The 22918-nt window shown below is 39.6% G+C and overlaps 3 protein-coding genes across 9 annotated transcripts; all 3 read right to left on the minus strand.

Annotated features, from left to right (window-relative positions):
- Nucleotides 1-3016: 3016 nt before the first annotated feature.
- Nucleotides 3017-16415, minus strand: LOC122827006 (OX-2 membrane glycoprotein-like). 3 transcript variants are annotated; one of them, XM_044109461.1, is made up of 9 exons: nucleotides 15753-16415; nucleotides 15108-15255; nucleotides 13490-13565; nucleotides 12842-13010; nucleotides 11386-11712; nucleotides 10762-11091; nucleotides 8924-9199; nucleotides 8232-8361; nucleotides 3017-4143 (listed from the first exon to the last, which is right to left on the minus strand). In XM_044109461.1, exons 4-8 carry the CDS (start codon nucleotides 12897-12899, stop codon nucleotides 8234-8236), a joined length of 1119 nt encoding a protein of 372 aa, XP_043965396.1. In that variant the 5' UTR covers nucleotides 12900-13010; nucleotides 13490-13565; nucleotides 15108-15255; nucleotides 15753-16415; the 3' UTR covers nucleotides 3017-4143; nucleotides 8232-8233. The 3 variants fall into 3 exon arrangements, with proteins under 3 accessions (XP_043965396.1, XP_043965392.1, XP_043965395.1); XM_044109457.1 differs by having other exon boundaries at nucleotides 15108-15280; XM_044109460.1 differs by lacking the exon at nucleotides 15753-16415 and having other exon boundaries at nucleotides 15108-15692.
- Nucleotides 16416-16547: 132 nt separating this feature from the next.
- On the minus strand, nucleotides 16548-18407 carry LOC122827007 (OX-2 membrane glycoprotein-like). Of its 3 annotated transcripts, none has more exons than XM_044109463.1 (7): nucleotides 18298-18407; nucleotides 17797-17950; nucleotides 17175-17504; nucleotides 17070-17077; nucleotides 16927-16988; nucleotides 16791-16832; nucleotides 16548-16694 (listed from the first exon to the last, which is right to left on the minus strand). In XM_044109463.1, exons 2-7 carry the CDS (start codon nucleotides 17852-17854, stop codon nucleotides 16649-16651), a joined length of 546 nt encoding a protein of 181 aa, XP_043965398.1. In that variant the 5' UTR covers nucleotides 17855-17950; nucleotides 18298-18407; the 3' UTR covers nucleotides 16548-16648. The 3 variants fall into 3 exon arrangements, with proteins under 3 accessions (XP_043965398.1, XP_043965397.1, XP_043965399.1); XM_044109462.1 differs by having other exon boundaries at nucleotides 17175-17507; nucleotides 18298-18406; XM_044109464.1 differs by lacking the exons at nucleotides 16548-16694; nucleotides 16791-16832 and having other exon boundaries at nucleotides 16926-16988; nucleotides 17070-17114; nucleotides 17175-17507; nucleotides 18298-18406.
- Nucleotides 18408-19112: 705 nt separating this feature from the next.
- On the minus strand, nucleotides 19113-22641 carry LOC122827435 (OX-2 membrane glycoprotein-like). 3 transcript variants are annotated; one of them, XM_044110403.1, is made up of 7 exons: nucleotides 22519-22641; nucleotides 21221-21559; nucleotides 20846-21145; nucleotides 20647-20679; nucleotides 20473-20569; nucleotides 20351-20389; nucleotides 19113-20210 (listed from the first exon to the last, which is right to left on the minus strand). In XM_044110403.1, exons 1-7 carry the CDS (start codon nucleotides 22571-22573, stop codon nucleotides 20039-20041), a joined length of 1035 nt encoding a protein of 344 aa, XP_043966338.1. In that variant the 5' UTR covers nucleotides 22574-22641; the 3' UTR covers nucleotides 19113-20038. The 3 variants fall into 3 exon arrangements, with proteins under 3 accessions (XP_043966338.1, XP_043966341.1, XP_043966339.1); XM_044110406.1 differs by having other exon boundaries at nucleotides 21221-21335; nucleotides 22519-22607; XM_044110404.1 differs by lacking the exon at nucleotides 22519-22641 and adding an exon at nucleotides 21649-21787.
- Nucleotides 22642-22918: the final 277 nt, after the last annotated feature.

Below are 22918 nucleotides of genomic sequence, written 5' to 3' on the forward strand. Positions count from 1 at the left end.
GAAGCTTAGGCACAGATTTTGCAACTGATATACCTGGGGCAATCCGTCCAGACAGCCCAGTACTGACTGTGCAGGGAAGTTCAGCAAGGAGAGTTCAATGTCTTTCCATTTAGCCTCATAGGCCGGGCTACACCAGCGTACCAGGGGTCCACACTGGGCCGACATGTAATAATCCGCCAGGTGGGGTAGACCCATACCCTCCCCATCCCTAGGCAGCTGCAGGGTCGAGTATCTCACTCTTGGCCTTTTATTGTTCCAAATAAACCTTGAGAAGTGTTTATCCCATTCCCTAAATTGCTTTACTGGGACCTCCACAGGGAGTGCGTGAAATATATACAGTAATCTCTGAAGGACATTTATCTTTATTGCACGGATTCTGTTACCAATGTCTAGGGGAAGCAGGCTCCATCTGGCCAGGTCCTCATATATTTTCTTATTTATGCATTTGTAATTAACGTCATATAATTGAGCTAAATCTTTTGTTAATATGATCCCCAAGTATTCCACTTGTAATTGATTCCAATTAAATTGGTAGCTATTTATTAACCGTTTCGATGGGCTAAAATTGAAAGTCAAAATTTTAGTTTTTTGCATATTAAGTTTATATCCGGAAAGTTTGCCGTATAATTCCAGAATATCCATGAGCACTGGAATACCAGATTCAGGGCTTTTAATTATTACTAAAAGATCATCCGCATATAGACATATCTTGCTCTCCACACTCCCTATCGTCACCCCCTCCAAACCAGACTCCTCCCTAACAACCTGAGCTAGTGGTTCAATAAAAAGATTAAAAAGTAATGGACTTAAGGGGCAACCCTGTCTACATCCTCGTTGTAGTGTTATTTGATTTGAGAGACTTCCGTTAATTTTGATTCTTGCTTTTGGTGAAGAATATATAGTTTTTATGCAGCGAATGAATCTCTCACCAAATCCGAATCTCTTCATTACCTCAAACAAAAATTCCCACCCCACAGTGTCATACGCCTTCTCGGCATCTAAGCTGAAAAGGACTGCACTTGATTTTTCTTTGATTATGTGGTCAATAACATGAATGGCCCTCCTTATACAATCATGCGTTTGTCTATTACCAATAAAACCTGTCTGATCCTCATCTATCAAAGAAGGCATCAGGGTACTTAATCTCTTAGCTAATATTGCAGCATATAGTTTATAGTCTATATTTAACACACTAATTGGTCTATATCCTTTTGGGTCCGTTCTGTCCTTCCCCACCTTTGGTATGACTGAAATAAAAGCCTCTTGCCAATTTTTTTATGTTTTTTAAGCCATTTCTCTGAACGCTTTGATAACCAGTCATCAACTTGCACAGAATAAGTATTGTACATGTTGTGATGATCAATCTCAGTGTTCCATTTCTAAGAAAAGCAGAGATTGATATAGTTAGCGATAAACTGCATTTTAACAGCCTGGCCAGTTCATAATTAGGGAAATAAATCTCTTCTATAAAAAGGAAAGTGAGTGAAACTAAAAATAATTTCCCCAAACTATTCCTTTGAACATGACAGATGTCAGTTTACCAACGAAACAACATTTGAACCATTCCCTGATCTTTGTGAGACATATGGAAAGGGGAAAAAAAAAAAAAAAACATGTTAAAAAATAATTACTTGAATGAAAAGCTACAAAAACAAACTGCAGGAAATAATTGATGAAGCTCATAATTATTGACAAAAACAACTAATCGTCTAATTTTTTTTGTCACAATTAACGTTTAAATAGAGAACTCAATTTTATTTGCTGCATTAAATACGAAGGAGAATATTGAACATTTGTATCCTGTCAGAAATAAATGAGCAGTGGGTTCAATTTTCCAGTGTGGTATCTACATCACAGGTATCATACTGAACATGATTCATGCGTGACTCATCCAATTTCCACGTATACCCTTATAGAAAAAGCAAAAATTGCCCCTTTTTAGCTATTTAGAGAAAAATATTTGCATTTGCAAGAGGGAATATTTTAATTCATTTGAGGGTATAAAGGTCTTCTGACTTTCAGCGGATTCAAAAGTGAAACAAACTAATACCAGCGGGCTGTGGGTGAAAACGAGTTTCCTCCTGTTTAGTCAGTTTTCCTCCCCGAGTCGAGCGAACCGCCAACGATCTCCATGAAATGTTTACATCAGTCAGATTTGCTACTTTTCATAAGAATAACAAGAAATCTCCATGTGAACACGTTTGATAGTTAAACGTTTTGGACTTTAGGACAATAAAAAAATCATTCTCAGAAAAATGAAAGGTCCTGCTTTTTGCAAATTTCACTCAAAATAACTTTTATTGAATAGAACAGAATAGTATCGCAAATTATCCTGAGAAAACTTTAAGTCCATGCCGCCCAATCCTATGTGATTTATCAGAAATGATAAAGGCTCTTCCATAATTCATCCAAAGACTCAAAATTGGGAAAAAGCTTGAAAAATATATGATTACTTGTGGCAGCAAAATTTTATTCATTGTGAAATTTCCACTACATTTTTTTGACTAAACTTCATTTTAGTCGTTTTAGTTTCTGTACATATCAAGTCACAGAGAAATGCTTTGACATAACAATTATTTAACTCGAAGCTGAATTAAAGTTAGATTTTTGAATACGCTGATACAAATTAATATATGCAATTTGATATTTGTACTGTGATTTACTTTTCACAACTGAAAACAAAAAGACAGAAAGAAAGAAATCTGAATCACGATGTGCATTACTTGCATATATCAAGTCTGGGTATTTTTCTAGCCCACGCCACTAAAATTAGATGAAAATGTTGATAACTTTCGTTCTGTAGGAGTTTTAATTTTATTTTCGCCGCTTGTTTGGGGAGCAGGAAATGTGACGAAAACTACGACAAAACTGTAAGGAATAAATCTGCTGAAAGTGGCTAAACTAAAACGATCCAGTGGAGCTTTGGACATTATTAGGGAAACTTTTGAAGATAAATCACAATAACTTGCGATGTTTCAAAAAAAAAAAAAAAAAAAAAGTAACAGACACTCAAAGGTAACAAAACAGCTGCACAATAGTGCTTTAATTCTTTAAAGCTCATCCACAATCATAATGTTTAGTACTATATAAGTGTCATTGTATAAAAGAAATTACATTTATTTTTCTCAGTACATCTACAAAAATGTAGATGCTGCTCCCTCCAGTTCAGCTCAGTGACTCAGACGCCCATCAAAACAGAAACACAGAAACTTCCTTTCAAAACAAAACGCGTACGTGGAAACGGATCCGCCCCCTGTCTGTCTCACACTCGTACACACAAGCGGTGATTCACAGGCTCATCTGCTCGGGATGAACCCCAGAAACACACACAGATCAAATCTCGACCCCCCGTCGCCGCCGTCCCACACGCAGGAGTTCAAAACCGACAGAGCTGCCGTCCTCTCCGCTCTCAAAATGACTCACCAAGGTCCTGGTTCAACAAAAAGTCACATCCTTCCTCAGAGCTTTGGATGCGTTTGGGTTTCCTGTTACTTGCAGGTCCAGAACTGGCCCTCCTCTAATCAGCGTACGTCTTCAGGAACCACTAAAAGATGCATTTTGGTCCCAGAAGCCACCAGGCTGGAGGGACAAAGGCCAGACGTAGAGCTAGGGTATATTTATCCAGTCAGAACGCGAAACAAGGCTAAACTTAGAACGCAGTAGGATATTTGTGTTTTTCTTCCAACATTTTTCTGTGGGCTGGATGAACCAATCAGGACTGCTAAAGAACGAGGGCAGCGGCGTCACGAGCTTCTGGTGCAACTAACAGGTTAATCTCAACATAAAAACAGCCACAACAACAAACTTCAGAGCACTAGACGTAAAAATCACATTTAAGACGGTCACTTTTCGACGTGGACGTGTGGCACTTTATAGCTGCAGAGGGTGTTTGTTACAGGACACGACCTGAAACCAAATCGCAAAAGGTTTCCAGGCCACTGAAGGTCGACTTCTCAGCAGTTTCGTCTCATTGGTAGCATTAAATAATCCTTCCAGTAGAAGTGTTTAGTCTGCTCTGGCAGCACATTTCCAGTTGGTAGGAGCAGAACAAGCAGCTTCTCCTGCACGGTGCCGAGCAGCCGGGTCGGGTTCAGAAATCCACCGGAGCTTAACAGTGGCGGCGACGCCAGATGCCGAATCAGTCTGGACAGAAACAGAAAATAACGATTTTTTTAAATTTTTTTTGGGAAAAAAATAAAATAAAATCCTGCTACAACAAAATCCTCCTCAACCTATGATTGTGTTGATTGTGTTGCTTTTGTTAAGCACCTCATCAGTCTGGAGGTCCAGGTCAGGCTGGGGCCTCATCAGGGGGCCAGAGATGTTCAGCACAGTAGAACATCAACTATGAAACAAACTTTCTTTGCCTGTTTAAAACCGTTTGTTTTGGGGTTTTTTTCATTTGCCTTTAATTTTAGCAGCAGGTCATTTTGGTTTTCAAGGTATGTTTTGAGTTTGAATGCTTTCATGTTACGTTTTCTTCACACCCTTCGGTCAATAAAAAATGGATGCAAATGCTAAATTTAACTGGGCTACATAAACCAACACAGTTTTCTCTCTATCTGAGATGTAAAGTATTTTACACTTAGACGTGATAGTAAACACACATACAGTGGGTGGATTATTTTACCACAAACCACAGAATCCTATGACTCAGAAGAAATACGTCCGCCACGACAGTTTCCTTTGATAGTTTGTGAAATTTTATTGCGTCCAGGAAATTGTTGTTGGTGGATTTAACTTTGACCCAGTGTTGAGCAATCTGACATAATAATTACTGAGTTAAATTTAAGCCATGTTGGTGCAACTCCTTTGTTCATCACTCAGTGTTGTCAGAGTAAATCATCTGAAATGAGGAGTTTCTGATCTAATTTTAAAGATGCAGCACAACAAGCCGGTGATTAAAGCTCATGATATAAATGTGTCACAGAGTCAAAGCAAAAGGTTGCAATCATTTCCTTCGACTCCTCTTCGTGAACGCAACAGGAAGAAACGTGTTTGGACACGTCAGATACCCACAGGCATCTAATGAATGCAGGATTTCACACTGAACATGTTCCTGAGTCACAAATAAATGGCTGCAACGCCTTCTGAGTCAACAGAAGGCGTTGACTTCTGAGTCGTTTTAAAGCCAATTAAGAGCAAAGAGATTAGCTGAATCAATGCACTTCAACGACCACACCAGCAGGTGTCACCATTGGCATGTCAGGATGTTTCCCTTCATCTGAGAGGAGCTGCTCTCCTGATTCAAGGGCAGAGTATTTTTTGTGATCCATGCAGGACATGGCACCACCCCTCTGCGGCAGCATGAAAGCTGCTGCTTAAGTTTATTTGGGTTAAAACCTGCCATCCTTGTCCAAGGTCAACTTCCCTTTTTTTTTTTCCTGTGGCGGGCACACCAAGAATTAGGGAAACATGGTCACAAATAGATCCAGCAGGTTTTTACTGGAACAAGCTCAGGACTAAGTAATACCCAGAATCAGAGGCCAGTCTGAGGCTTGTCTGTGGTTCCACCTCACCCGCAGACATCACAGCTCTATAAAAAGGCCCACAGTGGGTTTCTCTGCCGCTCAGAGACTTTTGGATTAACATCTTGTTTTACTTCAGACGGCTGCAGCATGTGAAGAGTTTCGTACTTAACAAATGCAGCAAGGAAGTGTGGATTTCACATCCTGCCACATAAATCAGGAGAAGATTTATGACTTAAATGGTGCTCAGTTGGAATAAGAGAACCTAATGGCTGTCAAGACAACATCTCCTGCACCATTAGCCTGTGGCTTTAGTACAAAGAAGGATCCATCCGTGTTTTTAAGAAGTTTTGGTTTGGTTTGGTCTTTTGGTTTGAGCTGCACACAGTGTAGATCCAGAAATGGGCTGAGGGGAGGTACTGACTGAAGGAGACAAGGAAGGCAAAGAAGGACACAGTGGTGGAAGGACGCATAGTAGGAGACACTGGTGCAAGGACAGAAGATAGGTGGCATGGGAGCAAGGCTGCAAGGAGAGAAGCTTTGGCAGAAGGACAAGGAAAGAGGGAACAAAGGAAAGAACCAGGGAGGCAAAGAAAATTTTAAAGAAAGTATGGTACAATAGAAAACTGCCAGAAAAAAGTGCATAAACTATTAAAAAAATGGTTTTGGACTACATTAAAACCCATTCTCAGGAAAAACAACCCTGAAATTTTATCCATAAATACATTCCAGGAAAGACAAATTATGAAATCATTTCCGCAAGTCCTCACTTGGTGTGTGACGTAAGAACAGAAGTCATGAAGAATGTGGCCACGCGTTTACAGCTCACTCCAGATACGGGCAGCAGCTGTCATTTCCCCAGAACTACAATCTGAATCACATCACAGTAACAGACCGTGTTCCCGTCCGGCATGTTCCAGCCAAGACCAGGACTGGGAAACACAGACGATGCGTCCAAGCTGAAAGGACGCCTTGTTGTCAGACTGGGCATGCTTTCAACAACAGGCGTGTCAGTGGTCCCTTTATCTGAGCCTCCTGAAGTCCGTCGTCTTCGTCAGCCTAAGGCAGTAGACTGAAAGAGGATCTTTTCTTCAGGCCGTCAGCTTCAGACAATCAGCACAGACATTTCATTCTGCTCAGAACAGGCACAGCTGAGAAAAGAGGAAAACTTCAACTAATGTGGAAAGGGTTGAGTAAAAATATTTTCATTTCGGATGATCAGATCCGAAATGCGTGGGGGGAAAAGAAATGCACTTCAGATATGATTGTGTCTGCAGCCTCTTATCTGGAACTCAGTGGAGAAACATAACTTATGATTACAGAAAGGATGCAGGCAATGATTTTTCCACAATAACAGGAATTTTCAGTAAGTCCTGCCTTCTTTCTCCTCATATGTGTAATCAGTGATATAAAAACCCTCATCAACGCCTTGGTTTATTATTCCACCAAGGATAAACAGAAAGATCTTATCACTTTATTTTTCTTTCAACACTCCGGTTCCTACTTTGTTTTTCCCTCCCTGGTGAGCAGGATGATTTATGGTAAGAGAACTGGGCAGCAGTTCAAGGGCGACATTCGCCTGGTACAACGCAGTTTAACAAGCCAAGAGGAAGAAGGTGTTGCCACGGTGAAAGGAGCGACACTGAAGGTGGGAGATGGCTGCAAATGACCTTTTGTCCCTGTTAATGTTTCTTTAGCTTCATGGCAGAATATTTGTGCCAAACTGGATTTTTTTTTTGATTTTTTTATTTAGATACTATCATACCGCCAAGCTTTAGAAGACAACTACTCTTCTTGTTGGCTGAAACGACAAGAACCTGTAGATAAAACTGTAGATGCCAGGTTCTGATTTATGGTGTCCAATGTGTGTATTAATGCTGAAGCATATTTGATGTTGTAACTATTAATATAGGCATAAAAAAATAAAGGAAGACAGACAAGACAATAAGGAGGAAAGAATGACAACTTTTAGATAATAAAATCAAACGGATGTAAATGAGCTGTCAGAGAAGATATTTTTACTTCATCTTTTCCTTTTCCAAACTGCACTGGAATGCTTTGAACTACAGAGTCAGAGGTGAAGGTCGCCTCTATGTTCAGAGGAACATAAAGAAACTGCCATTCTCTGCCAAAACATCTGTGGATTTAAAACTTGGTCCAACCTCAAAGATGCTGTTCGTTATTAAAATAAACCATATCAGACTGAAACAGAGACTTAAAGATAAACAGGTCTAATGAGACAAACCCTGGCTGGGCTACTGTAATCCTCCAGGTCCATAAAACACCAGACAGCTTCCTGCTTTTGCAAGCAGCCAGCAGACATGGCAACGCTTCATCACAGCTACACACAATGACAGCCGCTCAAAACTCGGCCTCCACTGCAGGCCACAAGAGAAACAATGCACTGCATATCTGCTGAGCGTTTCCTCCCCAACGGCAAACACCCAGAAATACTTGTGGCTAAAAAAAAAACGTGTGAATGTGTTTAAAAATGCTTACAGAAACACCTGTAAGAGCTTCCCAGAACAAACGTCTGGCGGACTCTGAGGGAAATCGCTCCAATTCTTTTTATTTTTTAGACCCACATTTCTTTTCCCCAGCTGCAGTAATGCTGATTCCGGCTTTAAGAGATGAGCTTCTAATTAGCGTTTGATTACCGGCTTCACTTTCTGGGAAACCAGCTTGGGCCGTCCCGCTGCCGCTAACATGGGCTCTCTGAAGGGTTGGCAGGAGGAAATGTGGTGAAGCGGACTGCAGACTTACCGTCAAATACATACGAAGCGCTTGCAGAAAAACACACACAGACCCAGGATGAAGACGGTCGCAACCACACACACAGAGATGAGGACAATGTTGAGGGAACTCATTTCAACAGGATACAAAACCTTATCATCTGTAAAAACAACAACAACAAAAAAACATATATTTTAACATGTGCAGAATATATATGCAAGTTTATTTATAATTGCTTGATAAATGTGTCGCAGGAATCTTAATCTAAAAAAAACATGTTAATATGTTTGCTGTCATTTTATTTCAGGAAAATCAGCAGTTTTTCATGGACACATACACATTTTGTACATTTTTTAAAAAATGGTCCAACTCCACTGCACATTTTCTTTGAACTGAATGTGCTATTTCAGCAGCACGTTGAGAAACCTTTATTTCCTTACTTACTATAAAGTTTCTTATTTTTTCTGTCTTTTTCAAGGTGCTGGATGGCATCTGGACTAAACATGTCAAAAACACTTAAACATGTCAAAGTCATGCGGTGTGAGAAAAATAAACCATCCCGAGACGTTACGGGATGCAGGATCCTGCGACCAAAGTATCCATAATTACACCCCAACTAAAATAGAAAACCTCTAATCTCTGCCCGTCAGAGCCACAGATTGGGAAGCGGCGGCAATCATGTCTGGGGCGACCAAACATGCATCGCCGCATAAACTGCTCACCGTCTGCTTTGAGGTCCAGCGTGAGGGCTTTCTCTAAACCCTGGTGCTGCACCACGCATTTCACGGTTCTGAGCGCGGACAGGAAGCGCAGCGTGCTCGTCACTATCGTGGTGCCGTCGCCCTGACTGTACGCCGACGACACCGGTGGACCCAGGGTGACGGCGCCGATGCTGATGTCCCACAGGATGGTGGACGGAGGCCTCGACTGGGCAGTGCAGTTTGCCTCCGTGACTCCTGAGGGCGACGTCGAGTGGCTCACCTCCGGCTTGGGTAAAACTGGGGATAGAGATGGGAGATCCCGTCAGCTGGTGAATTTTTTTTACAGCTTTGTAACTAGATTTTTACAGTTTTTGACAACTGGAAGCAAACTTGGAAGCAAAGCCCAGACAAATGTTGGTGTGGCGGCTTTTAGCGAATGTGTGTACGTCTGGAGCAAAGCAGGACAAACACACACCAACACAGAGGCTTTGTTCTCGTCACCATATTAATCACCCTTTCCCTCTCTGTGACACTTTCCTCTCCCTTACTTCCTTATCAGTGTAAAAACAAACTTGATTATTCTCACGGGAAATAAAAAAAAGGAGGAGGTGAAGTGCTGCGTTGGAAAAGTGAAATCCATCTCCAGAGCAGGAGGTTAACGACCGACTTCAGCTGCCATCGTCTCAGGGCTTCCTAGGGTGTGTTTATGCAGAGGACTTCCTTTTTCCTGAGTTGTTCAGAGTTTTGCTCTGAGTGCACACTGTGCGTGTGGCCCTCATGTGGACAGGAAAAACTTGAACGCAGCACAAAGAGCGTGATTTTAAAGGGGATATGGAGGGAGCAGGTTAACAAGTTGGTGGCGTTGGAGGAATTTTCCAGCAGAATTCATCTTATTAAATCACTTCCTGCGGTTTGTTTCACATTGCAGAAATATGAGGGGAAAAATGTGCTGATTTTCTGCTTTCAAACATTCCCGACTTATGTTTTCTGCACACTGCTCAATCAGCTTTCACAACAATGCTTCCCTTGCCTTCCAGGGCACAATTACTCTTAATAGGATTTATTTCTTAATAGGTTTACACACCATTGAAACAGCACAGTGAAGCTTGTTCTCATTTAGCAATAATTACTTTACTTTAACTGTCAGAGAGTGTAATAGATGCCAGGTCTGCAGATAACACTATTTTATTGAGCCAACACGACATTAAAAACCTGAGAACTTGCAGAAAGTGTTCGAGCATTTTGAGCTTTTCCAAATTTGGCCTCATTACAAGCGTAAACTTTACTGGGATTTTATGTGACGGATCAACAGAAGGAGAGCAAAAGTGAATGAAAATTACAGAGCTACTTGGTTTAACATGTTTTACCAGTAAAATCCTCCATTCACTTGAATTAATGCTTTGCAGATGCGTCTTACCAGAGCGTCTTCTTCCACATATTTAAAGCACGACTACATCACACACAGGTGGACTAATTTACTATTAAAACATTTTTGTCAAACATTTACTTGTCATTTCCTACAAAGACATCAGATTTTATTTTAAATTTTAACGTCACAAAATGTTAGAAGATGAAGATGTTGCTCCAGGATTTCTACAAAAGTTGCTGAAATGATGTTGAAATTCAATATAAGGCCAATGTTTCGACTAAATGTTGGCATAACTTAAATTCAAGTTTTTACCTTTCGGCAATCTAAATCAAACATTTATTATACAATCCTGAGTTTCTTTATCATTTCTATCTTTTGATGAGCCGCAATAAGTGCTTTCTGAAAGCTGATGCTTTCTGAGAGAATCCAAAGTTTCAGCAGAAAAAATATTGAAAAATATCTGAAAGCCTGAAAGCCATGATAGCCTCACCGTAGACGTGGAGACAGGCCACGGCCTTCCTGGTTCCGTCCGGGTAGGTGTGAAACTCGCAGGTGTAGCACGCCTCGTCCTCCGTTTGGACCTCCTCGATGGTCAGCCTGGTCTCCCCCAGCGTGGGGCTCAGGCTGACCCGACCTTTGAACTGGTCCCCCATGTAAGAGCCCACCTTGGCGTACGAGGCGACCGTGGTGGTGTCGCCCTGCTCCGTCGTCTTCCTCCACAGAGTCTGGGCGACCCGTTTGGCCAGGGTGTACGAGCAGGACAGGGTGATGGGCAGCCCGCGTACGGCCGTCCTGTTCCCCTCCAGGCGGACTCTGCCTCCTGTTGCGGAGGAGAAAAGCAGGTTTCCCATTTAGAAATAGCCTGTTAGCAGCAACACATTTGCATGGGGTTATCTGTGTGGGTGGGCTTTTCCTTCTGCTGATCTGGGCGTTTAATATTTATCCTGCAAAACAAACCCACTGATTCTAATCAAAAAAAGTTACATGGCTTCAATAAACAGACTTAGAATGTCTGGCAGAGATGCTGCACATTTCCTGAGGTAACTAGAGTTAAATAAAGTACATAAAGAGCAGGCGAGAAGCGGAGGAGAAGCGGAGGTCTTCCTGCACCCACCGGTGATGGTGATACAGGTGGTGCCTTGCTGCTTCCCAGACGGATACACGTCGAAAAAGCAGTGGAAGCAGCCCTCGTCGTCCGGCCGCACCGACTTGATGGTGATGTAGCTGGAGTCCTTGCGCGCCACCGTCACCTTCAGGTTGGCGTCCTGGTGGACGATGCGGACCGGCGAGGTCGGCAAATACGCCAGGATCATGTTGGAGTGGGGGTTGTGCCAGCGCACCTGGTGCACGCGTTCGTCCGCCTCCGTGGTGATGTTGCAGCGAAGGTGGGCGGGATCACCCGCCACCGCATCCAGTCTGGGGGGAGCTGTGACCTCAGCAGCTGTCAGACCCACAGAGAGGCAGAAACTGAGAGCAAATGTCTGGACATCAACAAACCAAGGTTTATGAGGCTGTGACATAAATTAGAAATGTTCTTATTTTAGTCATTTGGATTTAAAAAGTGAAACTACCACCTAACCCTTCCTGTACTTTCTTATATTTTCCATCCAACTAGTTAGTAGGAGTTTCTTGTAACCTAAGTGATTAAAAGGCCTCAATGATTTCTGAAGGTCTTTTAAAGTTCTCTGGACTTCGGCTAATTTTAAACTGACATTTGATCATTCGGATCTATATGCACTCCCAAAGTCAAAGAATGAACTTGAGATTGATCAGATTTGGAATTTTTTTTTACTTTATACTATTTCCTTTACACAAAATATCAAATATTATCCAAATGGAACATACAGCTCTTTTTTTTCTTCTTTTGGCTTTTTGTTCTCACTTTTTCTTCATTCCATTTTCTTTTAAAATCAAACATGAGACATAGAGATTGCTGATCTTTGTTGAAAGGTTCTCTGGTGGTATAACTTTAGCTTCACCTGGTTCAAATTCTGCAAAACAGATCTCAGATTTTAGCACCTTTTGATATCCAATTAATCCAAAAATAATCCCTAGATCAGCTCTACTCTGCATTAAAAAGGGCTGAACTTTTCACATATTGATGTTAGCAGCAATAAAGTATTTATTTTTTTGTTGCAGATGCATTCTTTGCATCTTTACAAATGATCAAGGGTTCACTGAAAGAATGCTGTTATTGCCTTTTATACCATTTAAAAAAAACCTAATTAAAATATTTGTTTATTTGCATTTTTTAGTTTTTATACTATGTTGGATGGTATAAAAAAAAATCTGCAAAATGCGCCAAACTTTTTTCAATCCTATTAATCAATAAATTGTCAAACTAATTGAAAGATTAATCTTCAACTAAAATAATTGTTAGCTGCAGCCCTAAAACAGGCAAAGAAAAATGTGGAGAGCACCAGAGCAAGAAAGGTAAACATAAAAGGGAACATTTATGAAGCATTTGCACAGAAAACTGCTGTGTGCTGCACTGAGTGTAACTTTATGTCTGATGTTCTCATAAAACCAGCAGCAGGCTGCATAAAAACCCTCCTGGTGGTGAAACATACCTTGTGTTGCTCGCAGGACCCACAGCAGCAGGCATAAGGGGAGAACCGGTTCACACATCGTCTGATCGAGTCGCTTTCACATCTAGTCTGCAGCTGCGAACACGGCCAGCGAGCCACAACCACAACCTCAATCTGAGTGGTAGACCTCGACTTTGACAGCTTGTAGCCACTGAAAACATTTCATGGTGATACATTATGTTTCCTCGAACAGGTTGAGAATGGTGTCTACAAAACCATCTTCGTGAAATTGTCACTTTAAATCCAAACATCCAACAAGAATGCAGGATGTAGTTTCTGGATGATAAGACAACAATAAAAGCCATTGCAGAGCACATAGAGGGGTGAAACCAGCTGACCAAACATGCCAGAGCTCAGCTTGGGTTGCCAGGTAACAGGCTGGGCTTTGCTGGGGTTGCTAGATAAGGGCCAGTGCACATATACATATCAGTATATGTGATGTTACATATGGGAGGTTTTTGAAAAGGCATCAAACACAAAAAAATCATCAACTTATCGCCAAAAATCAGCTGGGTGGTATTATATATATATATATATATATATATATATATATATATATATATATATATATATATATATTAGCATTTTGTGTGATGGGTCTCCTTTAAACATCACATAAAGTAGACGTACCTCTGTCAGATGCCCTGTGCTGTGGCTTGGTGAGCTGCTGGTCAGCACATGTTGAGCTGCTTCCCAACACCAACTCCTGTAATGAGAAGCCAGGCGATGAGTATTATGATGCCTCCATCCGGATTTCTAAAGAGAAAAACACTAGAAGGAGAGATTTTACGGGAAAGGAGGATATTTGCGCTTTAGATGTTTTTGGCGACGCTTCCAAGTTACCATGGTGACGAGGGTTATCACCTGGGGTTCTAATGGAGGTTTTGCATGTTAATCCACAGCAAGCGCTCTGTTTTGGTAAGCCCATAATTACACAAACAAGCTGCCGCCTCAACAGTCTAGACAGCATCAAAGCCTGGGGTTTCAAAATCAATACCTTGGAGAAATTACAGATGAGCAAACGCAGGGCAGTGAGGCATTAATCACTACATGATGGAGGATAAGTTTAAAGCAGAGAGTGTGTTTGTAAACCCAGTGGGATGGGTTTCAGCTTAGAAGGTGCTTCCCTGTCAGAAACAATGTTACTGCAGTGGGATTACAGGAGGACCACCCCCTGCTGCTCCACAACCCACAGCTTTATGGGTATCCTTTGCTGTTTTTACAGGGCCAACCATCTGGTTTAGAGCAAGCAGCCTGCTCCTGTTGGGTAGCAGGCGAAGAACATTTCCACTGCAAAAACCTCCTTCTACCAAGAACCCAATCAAGAGTTCATCAATCAGCTGTTCCCAATGAGGAGCATTAAAATAAGGATTTAAGTGGCTTTTAAGTGACATTTCTGGACAGTTTTATGGCATATTTGATACAGATGTTTCCTCAGATGGTTTCAAATTAGATTTATTTGTTACGTACATCATAATAATTGTGGGTTTCTTAACTGTTGACCACTGTTAAATAGATATAAGCACATCAATGAGCATTTCTGTTGTTAAACCGTCATTACAGGGCTAAATTACCACGGGCTTGCTCCATTAATATTAGAAACATTACTCAAGTGGTCGAATAGTTTATTAGCATATTTTTACTCAGGTAACGAGGAGCCGTTCAACAAATTACTCGAGTAAAAAAAAAAAGTATTTGGTCAAAAGGCTACTCTATTACTGAGTAACTGATAAAAACAAAAATCGAAATTATTAGCTATGTGGAAATTTAGCTATTTTAAAGACCATAATGAAAATAATTACAAAATAACAAATTCTGGCAAACCAATTTCTATGGATGTAAAACTTACGAAACTAACAAAAACAAGTGTGAATTTTTGGCTAAAACAAGCTTGTTCTTCATTCAGCGAAGTTATTTTAGTATCCAAAAATTTTATTCAAAGTAGCGATACTAGATATTGGTATTACTCAAGTAAAATTAAAAAGTACTTCATAGTAAAAATACTCATGAAAGTACTTTTTATTTCCCACTAAAAAGTTACTCAAGTTAATGTAAATAGTTACTATCCAACTCTGTCAGTCCCCCATCCCCGGTAACGGTTAATTAAAAGCTGCTAGCTCACAGAAACTAACAAATAAATGATATTAAACGACTACAGTCAGAGTTACGCGGTCAGCTTTCCCAATGTTAGCATGGACTTCTAGCACACTTATATATTACTATTATTGTGTCAATAATTGATATTTACCTGTGACAGATCCAACCGACAACCAACAACAATGGCCGTCTCCGTTGTTCAACACCCGTTTCAGCGCTGTACTGTCGTTAGATCATCAGAAGTAGCCTGGGTTTTCGATACGCCCTCTGGTGGAAAATTGTTCCAACTACATGCCACCCTGCGTCTCAATAGGAGAAATGCAGCTTGAGGGAAAAAAAATTCTATTTTAAAACAGGACAGTCTTCACTTTTAATAAAATAAATGAAAACAGAGGGGGTGTAATTATATCTAACGTCTATTCCGACCCACATACATATACTGAAGAGAGAATGTCCCGTAATTTCTGTTCCCTAAAACTATTTTTCTGACAAAAAAACTATTAAAGCTGGAGCAAAACATAAATAAATAAATAAATATAAAAATAATAAAAATTTGGATAAAATTTAAAGTTTGAGGTTTTGGATTTTTTTTATTTTGTATATTTTAAACAGATTCAGTAAACAATAAAAAAAAATGCAACTATAAAAGGTTACGGTAATATTTTTAAGCGCTTAAAACGTCGTCCGCAGGTGTGTTTATGGCGATAAACTACAAAGCTTCATTTTAAGCTAAATTGAACGGTCTTTTAGTCTTTTTAATTTAATATTTTTTTTTTAAATAACTTATGAAACTTACCCAGTGACAACAGCTAGTAGTCCGTAAAAGCAGAAAGTAACTCCAACATGCTCCCTGTTCTGCCTTTAGTGTCCATCTGAAGAGGCCGACCTTTCCGCAGAAGCATTTAAACTGCTTGTTTTCTAAAGTGATGCATGCAACTCTACCTCCACCTACTGTTGAGTTTTGGTATATTCTCACATCTTGAAATAAAACCACTCATTGGATCCAAACTAGTTGAACGTTTGATTGTGCATCAAACTTTAATTTTTTTTTAAAGTCATTACTTATTTTTTGATAACATCTATGCGCTAGATTCACATTAATGAGCTAATTCAAACTAAAGTATGTTCTTTTGTCCTCAGCAAAAACCAGACACATACATGTCGGCATCATAAAGACATGACAGTTTTGATTCTTTAACTGGGAGCAATTTGTCGATTTTTTTTTTAAGTATTTGTAATTGTTAAAGGCTTTCTTCATCAGCAGATGTTTGATTTAAGCAACTAATATCTTTATTGTTTAAATCTCACTGCGGAGTTCCCACTGATTTTGAAAGCAGAGTTTTGACGCAAGAAGTTTAATACTGCTAAAGCCACCATTTCCTCTCTATTTTTTTACAGATTCAGTGGATCTTTTTAAGAAGACATCCGTTCTCACAAGTCCTGAAGTAACACTCAGGCAAAGACACAAAGGTCACTTAAAGCAACAGATTAAATACAGAGTTGCTAGTGATTAAAGCGGCACAGTTGTGCAAAAATATCTGGAACAAATTGCGCAGCTCTAGAGGCAACAACAATCAGTCTATCCTTGAACTCTGCCTGTGTCAGGAATCCCTGCATTCCTTTATTACGGTGACATTTGGAAAGAGCTGCTGTTTGCTCAGGAAGTAAAGTCTGGCTGGTTCCAGTTCTTCTTCAGCTGCTTTGGTCAGGTCCTCCTTGATGTCCAGCATGGTAAGTCCTAAAATATGGTATCCCATAAAGGACACAAAGGTGCTAAAGGTGGTAAAAGACGCTAAATCTATCTGCAAAACTGAGGAATGAATTACATACTTACATTTTCTGTGGCGTCCTTTGAAAGTTTTCCTTTTTCTTATTCCTGTTGATGAATTAAATTAAAATGTCAGCAAAGAACTGTTTTTGAAACATTAATGAGGTAAAACAACAACAACAAACCGATTTGATAGAAGTACCTATTGCAAGCAGGAGAGTAAGAAATTCCAGGCTGCCACTGCTGCAGCAATAGAAAGCCATGCTGTAGGAAGAAGACGTGTGTTCAGCAAAAAAACAAAACAAAAACAAAAAAACTCAATTGAGAATCTGACGGTGAACTTACCGATGCCTCTGTCATACAATGCCAAATATTCAGACAACCCTGAAACTGAAACTGAAACGTTTAAATCACATCGGCCAACAAATGATCACCAAATGAGGTTCTCACCATAAACTTTCAGGCAGGTTCTCCCTATCAGCTCTCCATCAGGGAAGGTGGCGAACAGGCAGCGATAGCATCCTGCGTCCTGCTCTGTGACGTTCCTGATAACTATGGAGTTCTTCTGCAGTCTGATTTCCGTAAACTGAATTTTGTCTTTATGTTCTCGATACACCGACGAACCAAATTGCTCAGAGTAAGCGCCGATATTCCTGTTTGTGTTCCCCAAGACCTTCTGCCAGGTGACCTGCGAGACAACTTTAGTTTCCAGGAGCTGACAGCTGAGAGTGGCATCTTCCCCCAGTGCGGCTGACACAGTCTGCTGGGTTTGGACCACAGCTGCTACACATGTAGGAAACAAACAGTTATATTAAAACAGGGTGCAATTTTTAAGCTGAGGCTACTCTTGTATTCGTTCACTAAAAGGCAAGTACAAAGAAAACAAAAATTACATTGAAGTGGTTCTGTCTGTATTAATTGAGCAGAAAAATCTGGAGAATGTGCCATTAAAAAAAAAAATCTGATTAATCGATAGATTAATAAATAACTAAAATAATCATATTTATGTCTGATGTTCTCATAAAACCAGCAGCAGTCTGTATTAAAAACCCCTCCTGGAGGTGAAACATACCTTGTGTTGCTTGTAGGATCCACAGCAGGAGGCACAGGGGGAGGACCGGTCCACACATCGTCTGACCCAGTTTGTTTCACATCTGCAAACGCAGCCAGCGAGCCACAACCGATCTGTTCCACCACCGTTACAGTGCTGAATTACTGTTCTTGCCCTATGAAAGAAAGTGTCAATAACATTGCTCAAATAAATTATTACACCTTCGCTAACGTCTTCTGGAACACAAACAAGTGCAGCGTAACAATTATATAGAGGTGGATATAGTGTGCCCCAAAAAATACGTCAACATATTTTACTACCCCTGTTTAGGTCCCACATTAGCGGAACGGTTAATTCTAAGATGCTAGTTTTGCTCACCATATTAGTTTACTGAAACGAATACAAATAACATTTCACCACTAAAGAGTCAGGGATAAACTGTCAACTTTCCCCGAATATGGAAAGTTGTGTGCAGTTGCAGACATTAACATCGCTATAACTGTGTCAATAATTTATATTTACCTGTTGACAGACAATACGGTCCCGTTATTCAGCAACCATAACGACGCTCAACTGTCGTCGGCTAGTCAGAAGTAATCAATGTGATCGATACGCCATCTGGTGGCGGACTGCTGCAACTACATGCTTACTGCCACCTTCAGGCTCAATAGGAGAAATGCACCTCGGTGAAAAATGTCTACGTTAATGCAGAGCAGTCTTTAATTTAAATAAAATAAATGAAGGGGGTGAAATTATGTCCAACGTGTATCTTGTCACATATTTAACATAGTGAATGGAAAAAATATATTTTCTGATCTCCCATCATTTCTCTCCCCAAAACCCATTTTCCTGTCAGAAACCTGTTACAGCTGGAGTGAAAAATTACACTTTAAGTTATTTGTTTTTTTTTGTTGTTGCTTTTATAAAATTTTAAATAAATTGTTTTAGCAAAAATTAAATAATACGTATTAATATTAATAATGAGGAAGCATTTTCAAATGCTTAAAACATCGCCGCATGTGTGTTTAATTAAATTGAACAGTCATTGGCAAGCAGATTTATTTTCAACTAATTTTAACTGACTCTTAATGTTCTGCCTTCACTGTTCAAACTAAGAGGCAGACCTGTCGGTTCTAATGTTCTTTTGTGTTTTTTACTAAACAGTCTAAAAGCCAGACTATGTTATTGCTTAAACAGGTGACTTTACTGCTTTCTCCCTTGTGCATTGCACATATCAATGAAGTTGTTACTTTATTTTATGAATTTCTTCTGCATCAGAACAAAAATCCTGTAAGAATACGAAGCAGCAAAACCACAGAGCACATACACAGGCTTTAGGAATTTCCACTTATTTATTTTTTGCTTAAAATGTTCACAAAGTAGCAAAAAACGTTTTAATTTGGAGATGAAAAATTGTCTTCATCTATTATTTAAAAAATATAAATATATCAAATCCTGCTGTTGCAGTTTTTTTTTCTCCATAATGCAAGAAACTCAAAGTCTGTTTTGCTTATAGCAGTAATGAGGTAAAGGTTGTTCACTCGGCTCATTTAAAACTTGCATTTCTCTTGTGCAAAATTTAACACGTGCCGCTATTTAACTAAATAAACAGGCTTTCCGTTTCTGTATCTAATGTATTGCAAAGAATTATTAAAAAGTAGGAAAAACAAACTTACTCTCTGTATCTCCGTATGTTCATATAAAAACTGTACATTTGTAAAATCGTATGCCTTTCCATTTAAATTTAAGGAAAACAATAAACACCGTATTTGAACACAAATGGTCTCTCTCTTTACACATATACATATATATAAAAACTGACGAACTCAACTGTGTTCAAAATACTAAAAATACAGACATACACTAATAATAAAGGCTTTTTTAGCTTCTCCGGACATTATTTAAGATGGCTCCTTATGTCACAGTAGCAAAACAAAACTATAGAGAACAATGTTTTGTTTTTTTTATCCAATAGTTTTTAGAGCCACCTCTATTGTAACTACAGAGCTCCAGTTAGCATGTAGTGTACATAATCGCAAAAAGAATAAATTGTGTTTGGGTTTTTTTCTACTGTGAGTGTTTTTGCTCCATAATTATTGACTACATGCAGGAAACGTGGATGAGCTTCAATGAAGCCAACAGTTAAAGAGGGAACATGGCTGCTGACAGACAGAAACAATCGATCTCTAAAAGAGCAACTTTTCAGGAAGTGAGAAAACATCTTGCATTAAACATTGAAATACAAGTCAAGTGGTTTGTTATGTTAGTTAGATTTCTTGGCGATTAGTTTTTGATGTAGTTTCATGCCCTCGGGTGGACAGCTTTCTATATCAGGTATTGTTGGAGTTGTAGGTGATTGCTGCTTGCTACTTTGTCTGTTAATCAGGAAAACTGGCTGTTTCTCGTCCTTTTCAGGTATCGGATACTCTTCAGACCTTAAAAAGAAACAAAAACCAGATTTGGATGAGAAACTTTTACAAATGAACACAAGGAAAGATAAATATACCATTATACTGTGGAGCAAATGTGATATTAAGAATATTCAGAGCAAATAAAAAATAAATAAGACTCTTACTGATTATTTCTGGTTTGTTCTGTAGGGTTTTTCTTCATCCTGTGTGACACATGCAGAATTTAAGAAAGAGGAAAAACAAAAAATGTTTTGTCAAAACGATAAAGCTGTCTGACAATAGTTACCTGTTCTGATGTGTTTTTATGACCCACAACATGGATAAAATCCCTAAAGTTCCAGAGAGAAACACAAGTAATCCCACTGCAACAGCTACAGGCCGTCCTTGGGAGAAAGAGCAACAGATTTTAGCGACATTTCTGAATGCTTAAAAATACTCCAGCGCCTGATTGTGAGCTTACCTACGTCCTTGTCATCAGACTCAAAGTCTTCATCTAAACGAGTCCAAAAATCAGAACCACAAAGTGACCATCAGTCTCACCTTTGCGGTGGTTAACAATAACATCTAAAACCTATTTTCTGTCACAGCTGCAGTCTTACAGAGTTGAAAACGTATTCAAGGAGGTTAATGGTTTCTCAGTTATTAAAAGAGTTTCTTACCATCAGACAAATCTGTGAGTCCAGGAACGATGACCAGCAGCTCTCTGAGAGCATCAGTTTGCACTGACACTGAACATTCAACCTGTGTGGTATTGAGGGCCGAGAGCAGAGCTGTAGTGGTGAAGGTGACGGTACCGTTGGTGTTGGTCTCTCTGCTGGTGTTGTATTGGGAGAAGCTGAGGTTCTGATGGAGAACAGTCAGCGTTACTATGGGAACAGATCGACCTGTGGCTGAACAGGTCACCACCGACCCTGGAGGAGAGTTTGATCTGCTGACGTTAATGAAGGGTCCATGCAGCTCTGTGGAAATGAGAAATGTTACATCATACAGAGAAGAGTTAACCATCTGCAGATGTTCTGCTGCTCTTCACTCACCATAGAGTTTTAAACAGGTCCAGCCTATCAGCGCTCCTTTAGGATAGGTGTTAAACAAACAGCGGTAGCAGCCTTCATCCTGATGCGTCGCCTTCCTGATCACCATGGAGCAGCTCTGCAGAGATTCGTACTGAAAATCCATCTTCTCCTTCAGATCAGAACTCACTCTAGAACCAAACTTCTTGGTATAAGTGGTGAGGTTCCTCTCTCTGCCAGGCAGAACTTTCTGCCAGGTGATCTGGAGAACATTTTTATCCTCAGTGAGCCGACAGCTCAGAGAAGCCTGGTCTCCCTCTGCTGCCCAAACAGTTTTCTTTGTTTCTATTACAGCCGATTGACCTGAAAGAAACGTTTCCAGAACTAAGGCTCTAAATATTGACATCAAAAAGTTCTGGCCAATAAAATGGAGACTTGAATACATCACTAACCTTAAGATGAGTTATCTTTTCCTGATGGACTATATATATTTATGCAATTTTAACATTTAACCTCAACTTCCTTATTTGATGCTGTAGTACTGAAATAAAAATGAAACCAAATATTTAAATTATTTAGAATGTACAGAATGTCCAAGAAAAAACTAAATTATTAAGAAGAAAACAAAAATATATAAGAATAATACTAACAATAACAAAACGTTGATATCTACTCAAAAAGAAGACAAAGCTTAATTAATCCCACCTCCAAAATACGTAATACCGTAACTCATATGCTGCGATTCTTCCACGTTTGCTGTGTCATGAATAATTTTTCTTTTATTTTCTTAACTAAGCACATCTTTGTTTTCTTTTATAGAATACGCTGAAATGTGTGGCTGCGATTTGAAAAATGTAAACAGGTGACGCTCTGTAACTGCGTCACGACTGTTTACGTACCAGCGTAACCGTCACGTTTAGTCAAAACGCTTTCTGTTAAACTTTTACAATTATAATAATGATTATAACAATTATTATAATTACAACTAGTAAGATGGCTCGTTCTCGTGAACGTTATTACTTCCGGTCATACCACGAATTCAACAAACTTCCGTGTTTTTCTGAAAACACGGAACTCTGATTTTTTTTTCCTTTCTCCCCAACCTTCCTCAGCATCTCACCTGCTGCTCCTTATAAAGCCTGGACAAATGCTTCAAATATTAGCAATAAATTGTAAATAATTTGCTGTTTGTCGTCGTATAACTCACTAAGGTTGCGCATTTCACACATTTGGGGACATTTCGACAATAGAAACTTTAAAAAGTTGACGAAATAAGTCGCTACATCTAATAAAAAAAACACAAATTATTAATTTCTCCTTACCTGTGTGAAGAAAGCTGCTAATAAAAACGCAGCTGACGATTGCAGCGTGTTGCATTGTTAACAGAAAGTTTAAAGAGCCACAGCTCCTGAATCGCAGATGCGTGCACGTGACGTCATCGCGTCACCAGGTGTCAGATCAAAAAAATAAAGAATAGAAACAGCGTCATCAGTCGTTATACGGATTTGTCTAGAATCAGCGATTTTATTTGGTCAACAAATCCAAGCAAGAAGCTGAGTTTACTTGGAAAGGCCGCCCGCTAAACGTGGAGTAACAAAATCTGATTTGTTAAATAATTCTTTGACATGTTTTTATAAAAATGACTACATAAAACAATATTTGGATCTTATCATTTCAAACTTTGCATCGCAATTAAGTCAAAAAAAAAAGTTGCACCAAGTT

The sequence above is a fragment of the Gambusia affinis genome, linkage group LG24, assembly GCF_019740435.1.
Source record: "Gambusia affinis linkage group LG24, SWU_Gaff_1.0, whole genome shotgun sequence".
In the NCBI taxonomy this organism is placed as follows: Eukaryota; Metazoa; Chordata; class Actinopteri; order Cyprinodontiformes; family Poeciliidae; genus Gambusia; species Gambusia affinis.

Coding starts and splice junctions, on each gene's coding strand:
- LOC122827006 (XM_044109461.1), bottom strand. CDS start 12,899: ATGTGTGAACCGGTTCTCCCCTTATGCCTGCTGCTGTGGGTCCTGCGA. Junction 11,713..12,841: donor GGTCCTGCGAGCAACACAAG/GTATGTTTCACC, acceptor TGGGTCTGACAG/CTGCTGAGGTCACAGCTCCC. Junction 11,092..11,385: donor CACCTGTATCACCATCACCG/GTGGGTGCAGGA, acceptor CCTCCGCAACAG/GAGGCAGAGTCCGCCTGGAG.
- LOC122827435 (XM_044110403.1), bottom strand. CDS start 22,573: ATGCAACACGCTGCAATCGTCAGCTGCGTTTTTATTAGCAGCTTTCTT. Junction 20,680..20,845: donor ACTCACAGATTTGTCTGATG/GTAAGAAACTCT, acceptor GGACTCGTTTAG/ATGAAGACTTTGAGTCTGAT. Junction 20,390..20,472: donor ATAAAAACACATCAGAACAG/GTAACTATTGTC, acceptor TGTGTCACACAG/GATGAAGAAAAACCCTACAG.
- LOC122827007 (XM_044109462.1), bottom strand. CDS start 17,854: ATGTGTGGACCGGTCCTCCCCCTGTGCCTCCTGCTGTGGATCCTACAA. Junction 17,508..17,796: donor GATCCTACAAGCAACACAAG/GTATGTTTCACC, acceptor CTACATGTGTAG/CAGCTGTGGTCCAAACCCAG. Junction 16,833..16,926: donor TACTCTCCTGCTTGCAATAG/GTACTTCTATCA, acceptor ATTCATCAACAG/GAATAAGAAAAAGGAAAACT.